This window comes from Poecilia reticulata, linkage group LG18 (assembly GCF_000633615.1).
Source record: "Poecilia reticulata strain Guanapo linkage group LG18, Guppy_female_1.0+MT, whole genome shotgun sequence".
In the NCBI taxonomy this organism is placed as follows: Eukaryota; Metazoa; Chordata; class Actinopteri; order Cyprinodontiformes; family Poeciliidae; genus Poecilia; species Poecilia reticulata.
In genome coordinates this window covers 21,568,048-21,585,588 of record NC_024348.1, presented here as the reverse complement: position 1 = coordinate 21,585,588, position 17,541 = coordinate 21,568,048, and the positions used below count along the sequence as shown (strand labels likewise).

At 46.8% G+C, this 17,541-nt stretch overlaps 3 protein-coding genes across 8 annotated transcripts; all 3 read left to right on the top strand.

Moving 5' to 3' along the window:
* Window positions 1–1,666: 1,666 nt before the first annotated feature.
* LOC103480996 (Fc receptor-like A) lies at window positions 1,667–2,950 on the top strand (the record flags this gene model as incomplete). Its single annotated transcript, XM_008436217.2, has 5 exons — window positions 1,667–1,768; window positions 1,882–1,917; window positions 1,999–2,268; window positions 2,342–2,590; window positions 2,829–2,950. Coding segments are annotated over exons 1-5 (708 nt in total), but the record flags the coding sequence as incomplete, so codon positions are not given.
* A 2,221-nt stretch (window positions 2,951–5,171) lies between these two features.
* On the top strand, window positions 5,172–8,154 carry ift46 (intraflagellar transport 46 homolog (Chlamydomonas)). Of its 4 annotated transcripts, none has more exons than XM_008436195.2 (6): window positions 5,172–5,215; window positions 5,511–5,652; window positions 6,016–6,326; window positions 6,564–6,657; window positions 6,921–7,052; window positions 7,139–8,154. In XM_008436195.2, the coding sequence occupies exons 2-6, from the start codon at window positions 5,524–5,526 to the stop codon at window positions 7,490–7,492; spliced, it is 1,020 nt and encodes a 339-aa protein (XP_008434417.1). In that variant the 5' UTR covers window positions 5,172–5,215; window positions 5,511–5,523; the 3' UTR covers window positions 7,493–8,154. The 4 variants fall into 4 exon arrangements, with proteins under 4 accessions (XP_008434417.1, XP_008434416.1, XP_008434415.1 ...); XM_008436194.2 differs by having other exon boundaries at window positions 5,173–5,215; window positions 5,490–5,652; XM_008436193.2 differs by lacking the exon at window positions 5,172–5,215 and adding an exon at window positions 5,222–5,318.
* Window positions 8,155–9,103: 949 nt separating this feature from the next.
* Window positions 9,104–16,496, top strand: LOC103480977 (uncharacterized protein CXorf57). 3 transcript variants are annotated; one of them, XM_008436197.1, is made up of 19 exons: window positions 9,104–9,210; window positions 10,103–10,214; window positions 10,310–10,499; window positions 10,572–10,675; window positions 11,037–11,169; window positions 11,250–11,418; window positions 11,612–11,768; window positions 12,361–12,469; window positions 12,550–12,641; window positions 13,317–13,442; window positions 13,534–13,635; window positions 13,707–13,880; window positions 14,406–14,530; window positions 14,599–14,744; window positions 14,841–14,891; window positions 14,959–14,999; window positions 15,359–15,622; window positions 15,699–15,833; window positions 15,938–16,496. In XM_008436197.1, exons 1-19 carry the CDS (start codon window positions 9,148–9,150, stop codon window positions 16,060–16,062), a joined length of 2,418 nt encoding a protein of 805 aa, XP_008434419.1. In that variant the 5' UTR covers window positions 9,104–9,147; the 3' UTR covers window positions 16,063–16,496. The 3 variants fall into 3 exon arrangements, with proteins under 3 accessions (XP_008434419.1, XP_008434418.1, XP_017165860.1); XM_008436196.1 differs by having other exon boundaries at window positions 11,037–11,177; window positions 11,252–11,418; XM_017310371.1 differs by lacking the exon at window positions 9,104–9,210 and adding an exon at window positions 9,258–9,519 and having other exon boundaries at window positions 10,360–10,499; window positions 11,037–11,177; window positions 11,252–11,418.
* The last annotated feature ends 1,045 nt before the right edge of the window (window positions 16,497–17,541 follow it).

Genomic DNA, 17,541 nt, shown 5'->3' with positions numbered 1-17,541 from the left:
ACTGGACTGGACTGGACTAGAATGGACTGGACTTGACTGGACTGGACCTAACTGGACTGAACTGGACTGGACTGGACTAGAATGGACTGGACTGGACTTGACTGGATTGGACTGGACTGGACTGGACTGGACTTAACTGGACTGGACTGAACTGAACTGGACTGGACTAGAATGGACTGAACTGGACTGGACTGAACTGGACTGGACTGAACTGGACTAGAATGGACTGGACTGGACTGGACTGGACTGNGACTGGACTGAACTGGACTAGAATGGACTGGACTGGACTGGACTGGACTGAACTGGACTAGAATGAACTGGACTGGACTAGACTGGACTAGACTGGACTGAACTGGACTAGAATGGACTGGACTGGACTGGACTGGTGGGCCTGAATCTGTCGGTACTGGACTGAACAGGGTTCTGTATAGTCCTAAACCAWACGGTTCTGTTATTATAAATCATCTTGAGATTTGAAAATATAAAAATAAATGATAATTTGCCATCCTACTGTTTACATCTCTGACTGTCTTCTTGATAAAAACTTTCACATTTCAGTTACTCACAAGAACCAAGAATAATTTGATTACTAATTCGTTCAGGTGGATCTGATATGTCACCTCATGTAATACTAATGAAGAGAAACCAAGTGATCCATGGAGAATATTCTCTGTTTTCATTCTACCTATTGTTGGATGTTATAAACTATTAAGTTTATGTCCCAGCAGCCAATGAAGAGAAGTTAAAGTAGTTAAAGGGGCAGTATTATGTAAAATCAGCTTTTTGGAGCTTTACATTATGTTCTCTTGTTATTCCCTCATAAAAAACTTCATTGGCTGTTGAATTGATTCTTTCATACTTAACATTTCACCACCACACCAGAGGTACAACTGAGTGCTGCCTTTTCGCCGAAGCTCCTCCTCTGGACAACAGTCTCCAAGCTTCAGCCTCACTCAGCATCCTGTGACCAGGATTCCCCCAGTCGGCTCCTTCAGACTAGCCAGCAGGAATTAGCAAACATCTGGTGGAACTTAGCTGAGCTAATAATAGTAGCTATTAGCTACTGCTCAGAGCAACGCTGGTAAAAACGTTGTTAAAGGGTTAATAGAGGAGCCATGTTAGGATGACTTCCTGAAGGCGGAGCGTCAGAAACAGCAGGAACTTTTAAAGAGACAGAGGCCCAATTTCAAGGCATTTAATTACAAAGTAAAGCTTCTTTTAAGTCACGTTTAATATACAAAGCATTCTTATAACTGAGGGTTACATAGCTACTTGATTGAGTTATGAAATGCCACGATGTGCCTGAAAACACAAAACACAGCCTCTTTAAGGAAGTCACATTTTTAGATGACTTCCAGGCGTCTTAAGTACAAATTAAGTTCCTGTTTCTGTGGTCGTCCTTCAAACTGTTTATATGTGATCATCCAGTTTGAGCATCTCTGCCGACTTTAGTTCTGCTCAGCTGAGGATTCAGAGGGATGCAGTCGCTGTTCAGGAGATTTCAGGAGAGAAACAGTTTAAAACTGATGAACCAAAAGCTGCAGAAGTTTGAGTTGGTCAGACTAAATCAGGAAGTCGAGTTTTAACAGTCTTCCAGTTTAGAGCAGAAAGAGATGCCAGAGATTCAAAAACATAACCTTGTGGTTGGCCAAGAACGGCGTAGTGTTGCATAAAGAGGAAGAGGATGTTTTCAGTGAGCGTCAAACTGCTGCTGGTCTCAGTGGATCCAGCTGCAGGATGGAGGGAACATCTGTCCACAGGCTGCTGGGTGAGTCCATCTGCTGGATGTGTTGGTGTGGAAATGTWGAGAGACGATCACTGCTGCTTCCCACAGCAGAGCTGATTAAAGCTCCAACTAACCTGAGACTCTTTCCTCTGCAGCTCTGATCTCTCTGCTGAGCCGCTCAACCAACCAAGGTTACAACCTGATTCTGGTAACTCTAGATCTACATTTTATCCTGGGGAGCTGATGAAAGGATGAATGTTTTATTATTTCAGCTGCTCTGACTGTGAGTCCCAGCAGATCTCAGTTCTTCAGAGGAGAATCAGTGACTCTGATCTGTGAGGATGGAAACGTCTCTGATGGAGGAACTGTGAGGAGAAACACAACCAGAGGAACCAGGACTGAGTGTGGAGATGGATGGGGGAAACCAGCTGGTTCTACCTGTGAAATTATCTTGTTCACTTCTGACTCTGGTGTGTACTGGTGTGAGTCCACATCTGGATCCTCCCCCAGCAGCAGCAGCAGCATCCAGCTCTCTGTCTCTGGTAAGATCAGACTGTGGAGTTAGTGTTGCTGTGTGGAAATGGATGAAATGCTGTAGTTTGTCTCTGTGTTGAGGTGGATCAGTGATCCTGCAGAGTCCTGTCCTCCCTGTGATGGAGGGAGATGACGTCACTCTGAGCTGCAGAGCAAAGAGTCCAGCCCACAACCTCCCAGCTGCTTTCTTTAAAGATGGCTCCTTCATTGGTGATGGACCATCAGGTCACATGACCCTCCTCCATGTCTCCAGCTCTGATGAAGGCCTCTACCAGTGCAGCATCAGCGGTCAGGATGGAGAGTCTCCATCCAGCTGGATCTCTGTCTCAAGTCAGCAGCTTCTGATAATTTAATCTTTCTGAAATCACAGCAAAATAGACTGGAGTCTGGAACAGACACAACAGTTTTTGCTTTAAAAATTATCTGCAAACTAAACTGATCCAACACAGTTTAAAGTTTCTGTAGTTTTCCTGTAATCAGTGTGAATAATAAGTAATGAATCTGTCACAAACAAGCCTTTACTTTCTACTCTAACTATTGAATTGGTCTGGTTGGATTCTCTCTGCAGAGAAACGGACTGCCAGAGCTCTGCCCACTACTGGACCGCTTACCACGTTTGACTGGAGTTTTGAAGCTCTGCCCACTACTGGACCGCCTACCACGTTTGACTGGAGTTTTGATGCTCCGCCCTCTACTGAACTGCTTAACATGTCATACAGGGATTATTTTGATCTGAGCGATATTCTTTATGATGACGAAAATCCCCTAATCATAGCTCTTCCCACTGTAAAACCTGAGGCCTCTTCAGAAGCTCCGCCCCTTTGTGTAGCTCCGCCCTCTTCCTCCTCCCCTCTCCTCATCGTCACTCTGCTCTGCCACCTGGTGGTGATGTTCCTCTTCTTCTTCTGCTCTTTCCTCTTGGGGTTTTCATCTGGACTCAGAGCCAAAGGTAAAACCCTGATGATCCAACCAACCAATCACTGACCGACTGATGATCTTCACTCATTAAAATTTTTCTGCTCAAATTGTTTTAGTGGTAATAAATTAATTTTCTCTTTAACGTTCTATAAATACAGGAAGTGACCTGTCACCGTGTGCCAAGATGACTCCGCCCCCCCAGGCTCACCTGGTACCAGATGATGATGAAGGTGGTGGTGATGACGTCACCACAGAGCATCACTTCTGAACCAAACAGTGTCATCCTGCTCTGCTCCTGCTAACTTCATCCTCTGCACTTTCTGGGAAGATTAAAGCTTTTATAAAAGTATTTAGCTTTCATTAAAAAAAAAACATTTGTTTTTTTCTTATTTGTTGAAACTGTGATCTTCAACTTCGGAATAAAATTAATTTAAGCTTCAATTTGTTTTCTTTACATATCCACAGTAAATGTCGCTAAAACAAATCTCAGAGACTTGATTAGCAACTTGATTAGTCAGATTGTGTGAAACGTCAAAGTGAGCTAAATGAACCTTAATCTGCATAAACAACCTGATGTGCAGAAAGAAAGGCACAGGTCTCATAAGGAAGCTGAAGGTTTCGGTCATAAAGGGCAGCAACGACATAAACGCTGAAGTCAGGCTGTTCTCACCTCTGGTCCAGTTTGTGCTTCCTGGTTCTGTTGCACAGAAACGCTCTGAGATCCTCTGACGTAGTTAGTGGTGAATTTAGTCGTCTTTGGGTCTATGGTGAAGTTTTGTAAAGGGAACTTCCCAAAGTCTGCTTTAAAGGGACAGAATTATGTATTTTATAGACATATAGAATTTGCAGCGCAATCTATTTGCAATGTTATCTTCAATTATAAAAAAATATATATATATCAACTATGACATAATAGAAATCTGACTTCCTAATTTAATGCCTTAGGCCTCTGTCTCTTTAAGAAGCTCCTGCTCTTTCTGGAGCTCTATTAACTTTAACAACGTTTTTACCAGCGATTCACTGAGACATAGCTCACATAATGAGTGCAGCAGATGCACAGCCCCACCTGGTGTTTGCCATTTACTGCTTGAAGGAGCTGAGAGGGGGAGGAGCTACATTTTGAAGGCGGAGCTAGGTGCACCCAAGCATTTTGAACAGCTGAATGGTTGCCATGGAAATTAGGTATTCTTTTAATGAGAGAATAACATTACAACACGATGTAGAGCTCAAAAAAGTAAAATGTACCTAATACTGCCCCTTTGAGAGAAACTTGGTTTCTTGAGAGACCAGAAACCACGTTTTTTCAGCTGTTTTGTTAAAATCTAAGATTTATTTCACATTTCAATACTCCATCACAGTTTTGACTAGAAAGTCAAAACTTTCTAGGCCTCAGATGTGCTGTTGGTCCTCCATCAGAACTTCCTGCAGCTGGTGGTTGGTGTCTAAACTAATGAAGGTAAAATTTCTAACAGTTCAAGTGCTTGTTCAGACTTTCATTCAAACATTTTATTTCCATACGTCTTAAAAAACAGCTAAAATCAGGATCTTCGCTTGTCAGTGCAAATATTTAGATTTTTATTTACCTTTAAATTCAGAACCATCAAGATTTCAGAGGTTTGTTTTGGATTTTCATCCATTTTATTGCAGTAAAACTCTAAGGGCTTTTTTATGCAGAAAATAAGAAACCATATTAGGCTACAGTTGCAACAAGTTTAAGCGCTGTTAATTATCCCTGGAGCTCATGCCAGAGTGAATGAGATGGCAGAAAAGTTAGCTTAGCAAGCAACAGTGACAGCTACTGTAGTCTTTGGCATCAAACATAGTAAGACGGATATCAAATCACAACTGAGTCAAAAATATCTGACAAAAGAAAACTTAAAGCGATTACAAGCAGAAGTACACAAGAAACAGATGTATTTTTATTAATGTGCATTGGCCAATCCGGGTTATTAACTCCTGAATCCCCCTCCAGTCCAGTTGGTGGCGGTAATGCGCCACATCATCTGGCTGCCAACCGCCTCCCGTTGCTAGGATACGGTACATTTCTCAGTTGTTTGGGTAACTGCTGTAACAAGAAGCGTTTGGTGAAAGACAAACAGGTTTAAACTGCAGTCAGGCGATTATTTCCAGTCTCTAAACGGTGAATTTGAAATCTTCGCTGTGTTTTTACTTGGTTACTGTGTGTTTTTAGTCGTAGCGGGAGCCTGGTAGYGGTTAGCTCCGTTAGCTCGGGCTAAAGCTTCGCTAGTTCTGTTAGGTCTGCTTTCTGTACGTCAGGTAGCGGTTTGAAGCTGAAGCTGTTTTAACCCAGGTACCAACCGAACCTCCTCAGGCAGCTGTGTCCCATGGAGCGGACTGACCGCGGAAAGGACCCACAGCTGCTGAGGAACCAGCCCTACGACGAGAGCCTGGACGTGGAGGACGGAGAGGAGGTACCGAGTGTCTACAGCCCGACTCCCCGAGGACAGAGACAGGTACCCGGTCACAGCCTGCTGAGCTGCCCCGCTGTTAAATCTGGACTTTTAGTCTCAGAAAAGATTATTTGTATTATTTCCTCTCTAGAAAATTGTGCCAAAATAAATGTTTGCTTTGAAAATATATTTTTAGATTAAGTTTGAAAAACAAACAAGCAACAGATAAAGTTATAAAAGTTGTTTTCTCAGTTTTTGACTATTTTAAATAATCAACAGATTAATACAGTTATTCAAAAAGTCAATGAAGGAAAATTTCAGGTCTCTTAGATCAGGGGTTTCTACTTCCTGATGACTTTACAGCTGATCCTCAGGGGTCAGAGGTCAGACCGCTTCTCTCTGACCTCCATGTTTTCCTCCTGTCAGACCGAGTGGAGCAGCAGGAAGGTTCTGGGCACCATGTCCACCAGCAGCAGCAGCAGCAGCAGCAGGAACCAGCTGGATGAGGAGCACAGACCTGTGAGGGCCACAGAGCCGGCGGGGCTGAAGCCAGGGCCCGGTCTGACCCAGGAGGAAGAGGAGGAGGAAGAAGAGGAGGACTCCGATGAGGATGAATCTGATGAAGATGATGATGACGATGAGCCCACTGAGACTCTGGATGGAGTCTACGACCCTGCAGACTACTCCAACCTGCCGGTTACCACGGAGATCAGAGAGCTGTTCCAGTACATCACCCGGTGAAGAGAGACACACACACCTCAGTCCATCAGAACCATGTAGAACCAGCAGAACCTGAACTCCACTGCAGACGGTTCTGAACATCCGTCCCACTCACTTAACATGTTTAATGATGTAGAAATGAGAAGATTCTTGCAGGGAGTCCAGAATCAGTCCAGAACCAGAGTCCTGCAGGTTCTACATGCTCAACTGGGTCAGAACATCTGGATCTGATAAATGGGTCCATTTCCTCTCAGGTACACTCCTCAGAACCAGGAACTGGACCTCTGTCTCAAGCCCTTCATCCCGGACTTCATTCCCGCTGTAGGAGACATCGACGCCTTCCTGAAGGTACCAAACACTGGGAGCCGGGTCAGAACCAGGCCTTCTATTGGTAGAACATGTTTTAGAACCGTGGTCCAGTGTGTCCTGGACCAGTCCTGAACAGGCAGGTTCTCTCCAGCTGTTCCCTATAAACTCTCAGAACCTCAGTTGGTTCTGTTTGTTCTAAGGCTGCTGGAAAACAGACCCTGGATCAGAACTGGGTCCAAATCAAAGCTTCAGAACCGTCTCTGTCAGGTTGCCCTGATGTGAAATGTGCGTGGTGTGTTCAGGTTCCAAGGCCGGATGGGAAACCAGACAATCTGGGCCTGCTGGTTCTGGATGAGCCCAGTGTGAAACAGTCGGACCCGACGGTTCTGTCTCTGTTTCTGTCGGAGGAAACCAAGCAGCACGGAACCACAGAGGTACACACACCTGGACACACACACACCTGCAGCCTCCGGGGTCTGGTCCGGTACCATCAGAACCCCGCTCTGTCTCTCCGCTGCAGCTGAAGAAGGTTCCGAGCGTGGCGGGCCCGCGGACCAACCCCCGGGCCGTGGACAGCTGGGTGGACAGCATCAGCGCGCTGCACCGGTCCAAGCCGCCGGCCAGCGTGCGGTACAGCAGAACCATGCCGGACCTGGACAGCCTGATGCAGGAGTGGCCCCCGGAGGTGGAGGAGCTGCTGGGGGCCCTGCAGCTGCCGCCGGCCCGGCTGGCCTGCAGCCTGCCGCAGTACGCCGACCTGGTCTGCAGCCTGCTGGACGTCCCCGTCCACGGAACCAGGGTCCAGAGCCTGCACCTGCTCTTCAGCCTCTACCTGGAGTTCAGAGACTCCCAGCACTTCACCAGCCGAGTGTAGGCAGAGGTCAGAGGTCAGGGGCCACAGCCCTGGCTTAGTGCTGCAGCGGTTCTGATGACTGAGGGGTTCTGGTTTCAGATTATTTCTCTGGTTCTGCTGTCAAATAAAGAGTGAAAGCAGGAGAATCATACAGAACCAAAGGGTTCTGGTCGGGTTCAGAGATGAGGAACCGTCTCATCTCCACATCATTAACCTGTGTGAAGAATTAATTTACATCCAGCAGCTGGTTCTGGTTCCCAGAGAGAAACGGGACCTGCTGCAGCTGGCGTCTGAGTCTCAGACGTCCCAGTGGCAGTGAACGCACCATCTGTTCTGCAGGAATGTCCCAACATGTCAGCCTGAATCCAGACCATCCAGTGATCAGCGTCACCATGGCAACAGGTTTCAATTCAGGAAGTTTGACTTCATTTCCTGAAGCATTGAAGGAGTGGAACCAGAACCCGGTCAGAACCACCAGCAGGGATGAAGGAGCAGAACCAGAGAAATCATCGTGACTCCTGTTGATAATTACATTTTTAAACCTGAACTCCATCGAAGGTCGGGTTCTGCTGAGGGCTTCCTGATCTGATGGAGCAGAGACGGGTCTGAAGCAGCGCAGGCCTGAACCCGACAGAACTTCCAGGTCACACTTTTTATTTTCCAAATAAAATTACAAAAAATAATCACAATTGTATTTTTATCTGCTCAGCAATTAACAAAGACTTTCAATATTTTAATGAAAATGCTGCTAAATTTAGCAAATCATTGTAAATCTTCCTTATTGAAAGGAAACGATTTTCTCAGTTTAGTTTTCGGCAGGATGGTTTCTGTTAGTTTACGTTTTTAGTAAATTGTCATAACGGGATACTAGTCACTTTATGAGGAACAGCTGAGTTTAGCTTATGATTAAAAGTAAGACAATACCAGTAAAAAGAAAGCGGCTAATAAAAGAACAAAACTCTGAGATGGAAGAAACGCTTTTTATTTTAAGACGAACCAGAACGACAGGAAACAGGCGAGAGAAGAAGAACAGCAGAACAATCAGGTGAGGACTGACAGAAACCGGCTCAGAGATCCTGAAATCACCTGCTATCTGTGTGCTGAACGTGTTTAAAGTAATGTTTCACTAAAGCTTCAACATTATGAGTAATCACGAAAATATTTCCACCAGTAGGAAACTTTATAACCTGAGGAGTAAAGTATCTGTCTGGGAAAAATCATGACAATTTCTCAGAATGACAATATTACCACCAATAATTAAATTACAGTCGATATTAAACCGTAATCACACTAACGTTACACATTAACAGAAGTTGAACATGAAATATAATTATTTAAAACAGACAATTGAGTTATTGTTTTGTTGAATAAAGATTTTATTTTATCCAAAGATGTTTGTGTATTTTTTTCTTCCAATGTTTCTCCTGGTTCTCTTCGTTGAAATGCATTAGGAGTTTAAGTTAATACGTGACTTTAGCACAGGAAGCAAAGTAAAAAAAGGAATGTTTTATTTATGTATAATTATAATATATGTTTTATAAAATTTTACTTAGATTCCGTAATTTCTCCGTAAAGGAATACATTTCCACTCGGGAATAATTTCTCTAACGGTTCACGGCTGTCAAACAGTTAGCCTCAATTTCCCACAATGCACCTCTGGAACTGACAGGGCTAACATGGCGGCAGACGGCTGCATCTTCCACAGGACCCTGACTAGGTCCAGACCCGCTCCAAACCAGGTCAGAACCCAGAGTTTTGTTGTTACCGGGATCGTCCTGATAGGCTGAACGGGAGCAAGAGCGGCTGTTAGCGGCCTCCGTTCCGCCTCTGTGATCGAATCCTCCTCCACCAGACTCCACTCAGAACCCAGCTGCTTTAAGGCGGTTCCGCTTATCAACAACAGCAGCTATTCTGTGGAGTTCTGTTTGATTTGGGTTCTCATGAAACGATTCCAGACCATCAGTTCGGCTGTTTGTTAGCAGCTGACTAGCTTCAGTTGGTTCGGTTCTGGTGGTTTTAACCCGGTTTATCAGGTGCAGCGCAGACATGTGATGTAAAGTACTTTGTGAATCTGACAGGTCAGGTTCTGATCAAAACTAGGACTGTTAAAATAAAGAACTTTGAGATTGATCAGTTCATCCCGAATTAACTGTGTGGTCCTTATAAAGTAGCTATTTTATTAAGAGGTTAGTAACATTATTAATTAATGGGAAATAAGGATGGTTAGCTTCAATTTCAACATTTCCTAAGCAGGTTTGGAATGGGAAATATCCCTGAGTGCTGTCCTTTCTGCTTAGTCTATTATTCGTTTCTGTCAAAAAATACTAAAATCTGACACAATTTAACATGTTAATTATGTTCTGAAAGCTTTATAATGTTTCCTCTGATTGGTTCCCTCTTACCTGTGATCAAAATGGGATAGAAATGGACCATCATATTTATTCAAGTCATAAAATAATTTTTCTTGCATCCAGACTGGAAAATACATTTTAATATGTTTGTGTGGGAAAGAAACTGATKCCTGATTGCGATCAGTCACGCCGTTGTAGATGGTTCTGTTTGGTACCAAACTAAGGATCAGTCTCTGTTCTCCATATTTCTTAGTTTTTTCCCCTTCTGCTTGGCTTCCAGGCGTCTTCGTCCTCACCAGTTGTCTGCAGGGAGTCCCTGCACGTTGTGGACATTCGTCGTTACAGCAGAGACCCGGCGTTCGCCATCTACTTCCCCCAGGCCGTCCAGACTGGTGAGACAGAAACAGGACAGAGACGGTGTCCTCTGCCTCTGATCGTAGTGTCCTCTATCTGTCCTCTGTGTCCTCCATCTGTCCCCTGTCTCCAGGTGAGTACCTGTATGACGTCACGCTGACAGATGGTGACTGCCGCCTCCAGGTGACTCTGGACCCCGGTCTGAACCGGCTGGTGGAGAGGCGGGTCCTGAAGCCGGGGTCGGCACTCCGTAACGCCGCATTCAGCCCGGCCCTGAGCGCACAGCTCCCAGAATGCCCTGGGGCCTCCGCAGACAGAGACAGGTGAGTCCAGCCAGGTGAGACGCTGTGCAGTGATGTCATTAGAGGAACTGACTGAGGCTCCGCCCCCTGCAGCTACAGGCTGGTGAGCGTTCATGTTGACGATGAGGAGGAAGGAGTCAGGAGGTGCGAGGCGGACTGGGACTCTCTGCCCTGGTTCGGACCATCAGAACCAGCAGGTGAGATCCAGTAGAACCAGCATCCAAACTTTATGTCATGTGGGCCAAAATCTTCGAGTCAGGAGCAGGTGGGCATTAATCAGACTTTTTAAGTGGCGTCCTGAAGAAACTTATTTAAAATTGGAATGATTTCCAAGAACATTTTTATGTTTTTGACGCGATGAATTCTTCGCCATGCAGAAAATGTTATTTATTGTAAATCCAAACATTTAAAATTATTTTGCATATTTGTTTTATTAAAATAAGAGGCCACAAAATGTCAGTGTGTGGGACACAAATGGCCCCCAGGCCACACTTTGGACACCCCTGCAGGAGAATCATCAGAGTTTTTCCTGCCCTCTGATTGGTTTATGGTCACCAGGTGAGCTGCTTCCTCTCAGAGCCAGCAGGAGCGTCTTCCTCCCTCTGTGGAATAACGTGGATTACAGCGGCGAGGCGTGGACGGAGGCTCCGCCCACTGAGGGCCTGGAGGAGGAAGACGAGGAGGAGGAGGAGGAGGAAGGTAGGGGCCAATCACAGCGCAGGTTCATCAGGGGAGTTACTAATTAACCGCTCACATGACCTGTGTGTTGCCAGGACGACAGCCGTCTGTTACCGTGTCCGAGCTGCGGGAACGCTTCCTGTCCKGTCGCCGCGGCGTCACCAGGGGCGCCATCCAGCATCAGCTGATCGTACGCATCATCAACAAGTCCCACCTGATGTACTACGGCAGGACAGACAGGAACTGTGAATGCCCATATAAGGTCAGTGGGAAACGCATAATGTGAAGCACGGTGGAGGACGTGTGATGCCGTGGGCCGCTGGGAGTGAATCCGTCCTCACTTCCTGCTCAGACAGGAACCTTTAGATGAAACCCTGAGCAGCTGCTGCTCCCCTCAGCCCACAGCATCACCCCTCCACCGCCGTGCCCTGCAGCTCTCTCCATGTGTTCTCCAGGCCGTGCTGCAGGCCTGCGACCCGACAGGAAGTGTGTGTGTGGTGCTGTGGAACAGTGTGTGTGTCAACTGGTACCGGCGCCTGGAGCTCGGTGACATCATCAGCCTGCGACGCTTCCGGGTCAAACAGCACTACCAGGCGGAGGTCGACGACATCGGTACGATTAACTCTGGACTTCCTGTGGAGACGGAAACATCTTCAGCGCACTGCAAAAASTAAAACCAACCATTTTAGTTTAGCTCCCAGTGGAAATATCTTGGTGAACTTGAAATAAGATTAAAACTAACCGACAAGAAGCTTTTAAGTAAAAACAAGACATTTTCCCCATGTTGTGAAATAATCTGAAAAACTAGAACTTTTTCATTAATATTGAGGAATTATGKAGTTAAAGCGAGCTCTGATGTCTCCCTGGAAAGTTACTTGTGAGTTAGATTTAGTCTTATCTACACTGCAAACTAGACACAAATACTTGGTAAGGTTTTGTGTTTTTGCAGTTCTCGTGTTTTATTGGCCCAGATGAACATAGTGGTCCAGTAAAGCCCGGTATGTTCATCAGCTCTGGATTTCTCCCACCTCCGGAAACGAGATGCACTGATTTCACTTTTTCCTCTACCGAGTTTTGCTATCGGCCGAAACCGATCCGATCCAGAGAAACGGCTGGACATGGGGGATCGGTTTGTCTCTCGGTGGAGGAGGAGTGATGATGTGGGCTCATGGCGGGGTCATGACCCGGCCCGTCTCTGTTGCAGAGATCAGTGTGAACAGCAGGAACCCGGCAGCTCAGCTCTGCGTCGTCTCGGAGACGTCCGTCTCACCTGAGAGCGTCCCGCCTGCGCCGTCATACAGCTTCTACAGCAGGTCTGTGTCCCCGTCCGTCCCCGTCTGTCCCGGTCCAAACCTCCCGCTGACCCGCCTGTCCTTTCATCCAATACAACCAGCAAGGAGTACCAGGAGCGTCGTCACGGCAACCTGTGTGATGTCATCGGCCTGCTGACCTTCGCAGGTCGGTCGGAGCGAGTCCGGAGTAAAGGTGAGACGGAAATGTGACCCGCCATGACAGATTCTGAAATTAGCGATTCTAAGTTTTCTAAAGATGTCAAACATGTGGGAAGAATCAAAAAATGAACAAGATATAACCTTTGGGATGTTGGGACTCTGTAAACCAGATATCTGAGAAAACAGGTTTCAGAAGAATTTCTCTGTAAACAAACTGAATTCAAACACAAAGGTTTCCATTTTAAAACTGCAGAGAACAGCAGAGAAATCCAACAACCACTCAAATCTCATCACTCCGATTTTGTTTACATTTTGTGAAGAAGGAAGCTGCACTCAGTGTCTTCTTCAGAGGTTTTCATGTAATTTCCTTCATTTTTTTTCTCGGTGTAGCGCCCCCACAGGCGAGGAGAGGAACAGGTTTTTCAAAGGGCTTGGTTGGTTTGACTCAGTGCGGTGTCAAACAAAACAGCACCAGCTGAAAATTAAGCAAATCTTGTAATTTTGGTCCCCAATTGAACCGAATCTCCTTGACTATCAGGCGTAAAATGGCCTATTTAAAACATGGAATAGTTTCTTCTTTGCATGTTTAGTAAAAAGCCCTGAAAACTGCAGTTTTCTCAGAATTTCTTTGTTTCTGTTCTGTTCCTGGTTTCACTTTTGCGCCTCACGTGTTTCTGTTTAATCGSGTCACTTCCTGTTTCACCGCCAGATGGTCGAGGGGCGGGRCTTCTGGAGTACCGCTGGCTCCGATTGGAGGACGGCAGCAGCGAGCAGCCAATCATGGTGAAGCTGTTCTCCACGTCGCAGCCTGAGACGCAGCTGAAGCTCCTCCCACGTAGGTGAGCCTGGCAGGTCGCTCCGCTGCTGCAGCAGCTGCAGCAGCTGCAGCAGCAGCTGCAGCCCAGATGTTCCTGCTCTGTCTGCAGTGTCCGTGGTGGTCTGCACCCGCCTCCGGCCCGTCACGGCCCACCAGAACCCCGCCTGGCTCTACCTCACCAACACCACCTACACACAGGTGTACTGCACAGGTAGGCCTCACCCTGCTGTTTCCTCTCCTGCTCCAGCCTGACCTCTGACCTGTGCTCTGATTGGCCGGCAGGGCAGGGTCACCACCCCCGGATGAGCTACCGGCGGCTGCAGCCGGTCCGGACCTTCCTGCGGTGGCTGAGGAACCAGGAGGACCAGCAGGTGCTGAGCAGGGCTCTGATTGGAGGGTTCTTCATCTTCCCGCCTCCTCCCGTCTCCTTGGAAACGCTCATGAGGGAGAGGAGAGGTGAGCCACTGGGCAAAAGGTCCACACAGACCTAGTTACGTTTACCTGAGTAACTATTTAGAAATTAAAGACTTTTAGGAGTATTTTTACTCTGCTGGACTTTTTACTTTAACTTTTTCAGAGTCAGGATGGTGAAACGTTGGAGTTTCATCGAGTCTCATTGACGTTTTTTCTTCTTTTCAAACTTTCATTCCTGTGTTTCTGGGGGCAAAACTTACTTTTCTTGGATAACCGTTCCTCATTTCTTTGAATAATTTTGAATTAATGAGTTATAACATTAATGTCCTGATTTAGAAAATTTTTTATTTTGCCTGATTTGGTTATTTATATAAATTATTTTCATTCTTTAAATATCAAAATTCCCAGATAACTTTATATTTTGGTTTGTCTGATGTAATGTTTAAAYATTATAGCGTTGATGTTTTGATCGCCTTTTTTAGTCTTACWTGAGTTAAAATGAGTTTAAAGTTTTTTGTTTTTTTGATTACGCCGTCACTCGGTTCTGGTTCCGGTTCTGGTTCCCAGGTGAGCTCGGGTTCCTGCAGGGGGCGGAGCTTCAGAGGGAGCTGGAGCAGCTCTGTTACCGGGAGCGACGCACCTTCTGCCTCCAGGCGACCGTTTCCATGGTTACCTACAGCTGCGCGGGAGAGGTGAGGCTGAGCGCAGACGGTTCTGGCCCGACTGGACCCGGAGCTGACCCGGTTCTGTCGTCCCCCAGGAGGACCGCTGTCTGTTCTGGACGGACAGGCCGTCGTTCTCGCCGTCTCCGCCGTCCTTCAGGACGCCATTGTCCTCCCGTTTTTGCCCGATGTCTCCGTCCTCGTCCCTCAGCGCGTCCACGCCGCGTCCTGCAGGCGCGTCACGGTGAGACGGCGGGCTGGACTCAGGGGGACGTCTCCGCATGAGGACTCATGTCTCCGCATGAGGACMGGTCTCATGTCTCTGGGTTTGTCCMTGCAGGCGKTCCAGCAGGAGGAGGAAGCTGCTGATGCCAGAGACGCCCAGCAAGAGGTCAGAGGTCACAGTGGAYGCCTGTCTGTCTCAGTGCGTCTCTGATGGACGTGTTCTGTCTCCACAGGCGTCCTCTGCTCGCTGTCCAGCCAGAACCCGACAGGACAGGTGAGATGCTCTGGTTCTGTTCGCTCCGTAGGGTCAACAGGTCCAAACGGGTCAGAACCACAGTCACTGGAATCATGGTGGAAAACAAAGTCTTCAGGAAATAATGAGATTTAACCGGGTCAGAACCGGTTTATGGGTCAGAACAGGTCAGAACATGTGTAAGTGTTAACGGGTCAGAAAGGATCCGGACCTTCCAGGGGTTCCAGAACCAGAGACATGTCCTGTAGTTTGGCTGTAGGATTTTTGTTTAAGCTAGCTGACCAGCAGTGCTCAGCCACAGCGGTTCCAGGGTTCTGTGGGGATGAAGTGTATTTTGGTCCAGAACCGGATCAGAACCGCCTGGACCCGTCTCTCTGCAGTGATCCTGTTTGAGGCCTCCATGGAGTTCCTGGATCCCGCTGGTGAAGACGAGGATGATGAAGACGATGATGACGATGACTCTTCCTCCTACGCCACCGCCGCCCTCCMCCCGWCCTTCTCGCCCGTCGCCACGGAAACCTTACCGCTGCGCTTCGACTACGGCCGCAGGGAGGAGCAGGCTGCTGCCGTGGCGATGGGGGGCGGGGCCAGCGCCCAGCGCTGTGGCTCCGCCCCCAGAGACTACTACAYAGTGAGGCTGAGAGGTACMGACMCGCCGGAGCGGACCCGGGTCGGAACCGGGTCGGAACCGGCTCTGACCGTCTCTGGTTCTCCCTCCAGCTCTGTCGGACGGCCTGACGATCGACGCCGCCTTCCTGCCTCACCTGTCCTCCTCCTCGCATCGCCACGGCAACACCTGGGCCTCCATCCTGTCCCAGGGAGCCTTCTCCTCACACACACCGCCGCCGTCTCCAGGTGAGTCCAGACAGGTGGAAAATCCTGAAATTTTACTCAAGTAAGAAAAGAAACGCTTCAGAATAAAATATCTCTCTCTCTCTCTCTCTCTCTCTCTGTCTCAGCTGACCTGATCGCCATGGCGCCCCAGCTGGCCAATCAGAGGCTGGTCTGCGTCCTGGAGGCGTGTCACCTGGGCGGAGCCAGAACCGAACTGGTTCTGAGTCGAGGTTTCCACCTGAAGGACTGACACCTGGAGGTTCCTCACTGCGACCCAGAAGAACCAGCAAGAACCTTTTAATAAACATCGTAATCAAACGCCGACTCTTCAGMCCTGAGACGTCTAGTGGTTGCCATGGAGACCTGAGATGAGGAGGTCCGTTCTGGACCAACCCAAGTGGACCTCCGTGTCGCATCATATCCGTTCCCCAGGGGAACAGAACGTAGCAACAAGAAGTTCCAGGAAGTTTTATTTATTTATTCAGTTCAGTTTATTTATGAGGCAACTTTTTATAACATGTCATCTTAGCGGACTTTTTAAAAAAAGTAATTTTAATTCCAGTCGAAGGGTTTTCATTTCATTAGAAACCAGAAGGACTGAATCAGTGTGAATGTGAGCCACTGTTTTTATCGTAAAGCATCTTTGAGTGTTTTTTTTTTAAATAAAGTGCCATATAAGTTTGATATAGTTTTCATTACTTTCTAACAGGTGAGGTTTGGCAGCATTACCTCTGATTCCCCCTCCTGGACGGAATCACAGCCAAACTGACCTTCTGTTGCTCTATGGAGACAAAAAACATGAAGGTAACATTTGAATTAACAGCAAACTGGAGAGTAGTAGGAGAAACTAGCAGAGAGGGGAAAGTTACGTATTTACAAATATAGCTCAAGCTAATCTACTTTAGAACGAGGCGTGAGAATCAGAGACGGTCTGACCAGCCCACAAATACTGGTACTGGACTGTTCCAGTCCAAATATGGAGCTTTTCTAATCACATTTAGCTGATTTGACCGGTGAAAATGTCTGGGTTTCATTAATATTCAGGGGACCGTAAACATTGTTACACTGATTGGTCTGATTTGTGGGACATGTCGAACTTTATTTCACGTAACGTCCTGCCCGTCTGCAGGAAGTGGCTGTTTTTATCCGTTCGGACAGAACCGGCAGCTGATGTTTACGAAGCTCCAGTGGAGCTTTACACATTAACCACAGAACAAATTTAACAAAACATGGATGTTGTAACTCACCATGACGTGTTTCTGTGAGGATGGGGTCAAAGGTCAGGGGGTCACATGCACAAACACTACAAGACGTCCTGAGCGAGTTCATCTAATAAACTGACTATAAGAGGAGGATGAAGACAAAAACTACTTCCTGGAATTTACACATTTTTTTCAGTGTTTCAGTGAGACTGCTGCTTTTTATTTTTATTTCAATAAATATCAGATTTCGGTGTAATTTTTGTCCAGGTTCATTTAAAAGTGAGTTATTTTTGTTACATGTTAATATTTTAAGCTAAAGAATACTAATTATTAGGGACGAAATGATAAGAACCTTTGAGCTGGTATCAAATCTGACATTAATATTAGTGTAATAACAGCATTTACTGATATCCAATATATATATATATATATAAACACCAGAGCAATAGAGGCTCAGATCTACCACACCAGACAAGACCCAAGGTGTAGGTTGTACAAGGAGGCCCCTGAGACAGTCCAGCACATAA